Source organism: Mytilus edulis, chromosome 3 (genome assembly GCF_963676685.1).
Source record: "Mytilus edulis chromosome 3, xbMytEdul2.2, whole genome shotgun sequence".
NCBI classification, from domain to species: Eukaryota; Metazoa; Mollusca; class Bivalvia; order Mytilida; family Mytilidae; genus Mytilus; species Mytilus edulis.
In genome coordinates, this window is record NC_092346.1 from 13,640,348 (window position 1) to 13,645,675 (window position 5,328).

Sequence of the window (5,328 nt, forward strand, 5' to 3'; positions counted from 1 at the left end):
GTGAAAAAATATGGGGATGAATGATGGATTTTGCAAATTCAGATTACAGGCCTGACAAGTTGCTGATCTGTAATTACTATAGTTATCAGAATATCGATCCCCAGTCACACCAATGTGAGAATGATCCCTGACTTTGATGAGACCATCAGAAAACTTGCCGCTGCAAATATTACAATGAGTTGCACTTTTGAATTTTTTTTCTGTTTCATCGGTCATGATCAAAGGTTCAATGTCACCATAAATACCATTAACATACTCTTCTTCTTTAAACATGTCTCCAAAAAAACGTTCGACAGCATTTTTACCTCTGTAAACAACTGGGGGTTTGGTGTAGTTACTGTTGGTACATACGACTTGATAAGCATAACCGCAAGCTTCAAATTTCGTGCAATGTGTTGTAGATGATATATTCGGATCTGGTAAACATGAATCCATTTTCCGAGTCAGTGCCTCAAAATCAGCATAAATCGTGAATCCAACATGCATACTTTTATGGAAATCCTTGAACTCGAGAATATTTTTCCCTTCTTCTGGTAATTCAATTTTTTGAAAATCGAATTTGTCACAGTATGGTCGGTGTTTATCTAGCAAATCTTTTCTAATAAACCCATGCAAACATCGATGGCAATAGTGAAGTTGACCGTGATGCTTTCGTGTGTGTCCAAGGAAACGACTGAAATTCTTGATCCAACAATAATGAGAATTATTTTCCTTTGATAAGTACAATAAGTTAATTTCTTTATATCCATTGTCCATTTTTGAAAGGTATAGTGGAAATACAACCCCATCTTCACACCCGAACACGTTGATGGATAAGTCATTTTGTTTTTCAAATTTTTCAACTTTAGACAATGAAACGGGGAAGTCGATTCCGGTTAAATCCATAGAGTGTTCATATTTTCTATAATGTAAAACTTGATTAGGGTTTCGTTGAGCTGGATGTAGACCTGCTAATATGCTCCACAAGAAACATTTGTGATCCTCATTTTTAACATTTACCAAACCACCAGAAAAACGAAGGTTGGTAGGAAGTTCCATATAGCTAGAACCGGCAATGGGTGAATATTTCACAGTATTGACTTCTAATGATATGATTTTCTTAACAACCCAATCCGATCCCTTGTGGATAAATTCCTCCAAAGATGCATTCATTTTTTGAAATGCCTCATTAAGATTGTGATCGTTCTCATCATTTGCTAAAGCGGTATATGTTTTACTGCGAAAATAGGGGGCTACCTTTTCTTTCCTTCCATCATCAATGTTCCGTTCCATTTCAACTCTTACGTTCAAATACCATTTTATATCTCGGATCTTATCCCGCCGCATCACCAACTCGTTGTCTACTTCACTTTTGGTTTCGGCAAAAAATCCCAGTATGTCATATTTTTCCCCCTTTTCTGGAATAATGGTCGTCTGATAAACGTTATCACCGAGTGCGCCTTTTCGAACATAACGATTATTCTTATTTGAAGTGTCAACTGTAGGGGCTTGGTTATGGATAGCAATGTCATTTTTATTCCTTGCTTCCCCACCTTGTTGTCCATTCAAGGGATGATTGTCAATGGCATGCTTGAATAACAGCTCATAAGTGTCGAATGGTACACCACAATGCTTACATGTAAATTTGGTGTTAGAGTTTGAATTTGTCTGTTTTTTACATGTTTTTTCATGCCGCTTCCTCAAATTATCCCGTGAAAAGGACTTTTCACATTTATTACAATTAAATTTCATGAAGTGAGTTTTCATATGCTGATTTTTATTGTATTTTTGGCGAAATGCTTTGTCGCAAATATCACACACATACTCCAGTTTCCGTTTTTTGTTTTCTATTCTTTGTAGTTCTCGCACTAAATCCTCATCTTCAGACTCGTTAAATTCTACCAATCTCCTCTTTAGATTGTGTATTTCCAATTGCAACTTAGTATCTCTCTCTGGATATTTTTCAATTAAGCATTCCAAAAACCTATCCGCCTGCTCAGATGGATCCATAATGAAACTACTTTTAACTTGAAATTCATCCGTTTTATACCGTAGTCGAAACCATAATTAAGCGCATGTGTAGATGTAAATAACGCAAATATTTCAAAACACGTGACTAACATACTTCACATTGCATCATGCAACTTGTTAAACTAGCACATTCTGATCACACATGGAATGTTAGCCATTTTTGTTTGACTAAACTGTTCGGTTTAATCCTCACTTGCTTCAATCTGTTTTGAGAATATTTCTCAGATTTAATAATATCTTTTGGTGTTGAATTTGAGATGTCTTTAGATTTAAAAAAGTCTTTCGGCGTCATCTGTACATGGGGTTCCTTTTGTCCCTTTTCACTATATGTTTCATCTTTTTGAATGATATTTTCGAGCTTTGTAGGTTCTATTTTAGGTGTGCTTGTTTTATCGAGAAATTGTTCGTATTTTCTTTTTGGTATTAAAATCATTTCACGAGCCATATCGTAAGCTAGCCTCTAAAAATATCGGAAAAATCTTTTTTATTTTCTGTAAACCTTTTTTCCGTTGATTAGGTGTTAACTTTGGCAATAACACTGCTCGAATGAGTCGTTTGCGTTTCATCAGAATTGTTTTATTCTTATCCGATATAGGACATACTCCTTTAACCACATTGTATATTATTTCCATGATGACCTGGAGTTGATCCTTTGTAAATGTCTTTAATAAGAACTCGAGCTGTTGGGTGGAACATGTTAATAAAAATTGTATGAGACAATTGCGTTCTTCTTTCTTCATTTTGAAGGTTGATAAACGATTGTGTCCTGTCCTGGTAAAATGTTTGTGCGTAACTGATATGTTTTATCGCTGTGGGGGTTAATATCTACCAACAAAAACCCATATGAGGTGGCCGTGGCTTTCTGATACGCATCCATGAAATATTTTGTTTTTCCTGGAAACATCTGTCGACCTAATGTTTGAATTTGAAGGGGATCTCTTTTCGATCCCATTAAGATAAAGTAGTGACAGTTAAGGGAAGCTGTTCTTAATGATTTTGATTTATGAAAGATATTTTGTAATAAAAAAATCACTGTAAAGTTTGAATGATGACTTCCCACACACATCATATGAACCAATTCTTCAGAATCTGCCCCCGTAATCATAAGATCATCCAAGACTAAAATTTTGTGACCTTCCTCAGCACCCCATTCGCTCAAATCTTCCATAGTAGGCAGACCTTGATAAAACTGTATGTTTTTGATTTCATCTTTCATTTCGGTGTATAATTTTTGCCACATGGAATAGCAGAAAAATATTCTGGATGGTGGAACCTTAAACATGCCATCGGCATGTTCTAATATTTTTTTCGTTAAAACAGTCTTGCCTGTCCCACTAGGAGCTGCAATAAAAATAGAAGTTGGGGATTCAAATTTCACTAAACTCTCTCGTTCCCACCACGCATCCATCTCTACTGAGATCTTTTTGTCAAATAAATGGACTAGAACATACTTAGTATTTATGGGAAAGAATAACAAGGACTGGATAATTTACAATTTATTTTTACAAATCTGACAGAATGATGAACAGGAATGCATACAACAATAAAATCTATCATCTATAAATCTATAAACAAACTGATCGTTCAGTGTTGAATCATTACTGAAAATATTTATGACATCTGACATGAAATATCCCCGACATCGGCACATCAAGTAAAATAAACAGTACTGTCCACAGACATTCGATTCTAAACTTTGTACTCTCTTGTTATTTACCACCACGTTGTTAAAAGTTTTCATAAACTGCTTCATACATGGTGAGTATTTACTCGGTGAAATACCAAACGAATCAAATGCTTCCAACACACCATGTTCGTCAGCGTAAAAAGCAATCCAGTGCTGCCCTGGAAGATTGTGAGGGTCTGTGTTCACTATAAATCCAAAGGGTAGTGTGTGAGGCTTATTTGGTATGTTATCGGCAGAATAAGTACCAATTATTTTCACATTCATTTTGACATCGCAATCAATAGCACATTGTAGCTGGTGGGTGTTCATTTTTCTTAAACCACGTCTCTGGCAGCGTTTATTTCGAAATATCCAGGATACTCTGCGTACACTATGCAGCTGATAGCTTCTTCAATGGCTGTTCCAAATTGAACTTCTAATCGGATATTTCCCTGTTTTAAAAGATGTAAATATGATCCATCATCTCCAAAATTGGGTTCGATTTCAAAACAATATAAGGCATAACCACCTGCGAAATCATTTCTGTCTAGTTGGTTACCAGAATCTCTCATCCATTTATCTGCCACTTCAAACATGTTGTTGAAGGCTGGTATGATTGTTCTTCCACTTGAAACATTGAAATTAAGTCTCATCACGTTCCCAGAAACTGGAATATTATCAACGTATAATCCTATTTGGTTTAGATTAAAGTGTTGGAAGTTGAATGGGTTTTTCGAGAAATCACCTGCAGCTGCTTTGGCATTGACAAACCCGACCACAACTCTATCTGGTCTGGTGTTTTGAAACAGTTGATCCTGGGAAAAATTTACTGTTCCTTTCGCGATAGCTATTTGCTTCACTTCTGATTTAGTGAAAGGGTATTTAGCATTAACTGTCTTCAGTATTTCAGCATGTCCATAAATAACTGCTGGATTAATCTTTACTTTACACGCTTTAAGAACAATGTCTTCAATGTACACTTTAAAGTCGGGGGATTCCTCGTTTGTGAGAAGACAGAACTCAGGTCTTGCTTTGGTTAATCGAACATTTATCGCCACTTGATTTAAAACAAGTCGCTTTAAATGAAAAAGATCATGATACAGAGGTCCTTCCATGTCAGCAGTTTTAGACTGTGAAAAGTACTGGGAACGTTGATTGAGAGATCTATTTGATCCACCGTTAACATCGTTATCGTCTAAATGACCTGGAACGTCTTTCACCCAGAACTGAGATGTGAGTTGAGAGGTTTTCGCCCCATTTCCATAACACAGCAATGTCTGAATCATGGCTTTATAAGGATAGTGACTCGTAGTCGATGCTATCATTCGTCCTTGCATTGTAACATCCACTTGCGAAAACATGGACTGAAGAAATAAATTAACTGGACCGACATATTCGTTCTCGGTTAAACTTGTGCCATCTCCTTTCACGATTTTGGCCTTTACATAAAGTCTTGATCTATTTAAATCTACGTATTCCATTCCATGTTTACCAGTTATTTCCAAATCGATAATGTTACCAGTCAACTGTGAATTTGATCGAACTTCTTGGAAGTAAATGTTTTCCACTGCCGACTGGTATGGAGGTATAGTAAATAAACTAAGTTCACTAGGTTGTGCCTCTCTGAAATCATCCATGCTTAAGGCTGCCAT

At 36.2% G+C, this 5,328-nt stretch overlaps 1 protein-coding gene across 1 annotated transcript; it reads right to left on the reverse strand.

The window, feature by feature from the left end:
- Positions 1 to 4,011: 4,011 nt before the first annotated feature.
- LOC139515057 (uncharacterized protein F54H12.2-like) lies at positions 4,012 to 5,328 on the reverse strand. The gene has a single exon (XM_071304616.1). The coding sequence runs from the start codon at positions 5,326 to 5,328 to the stop codon at positions 4,012 to 4,014; it is 1,317 nt and encodes a 438-aa protein (XP_071160717.1).

Coding starts and splice junctions, on each gene's coding strand:
- LOC139515057 (XM_071304616.1), bottom strand. CDS start 5,328: ATGGCAGCCTTAAGCATGGATGATTTCAGAGAGGCACAACCTAGTGAA.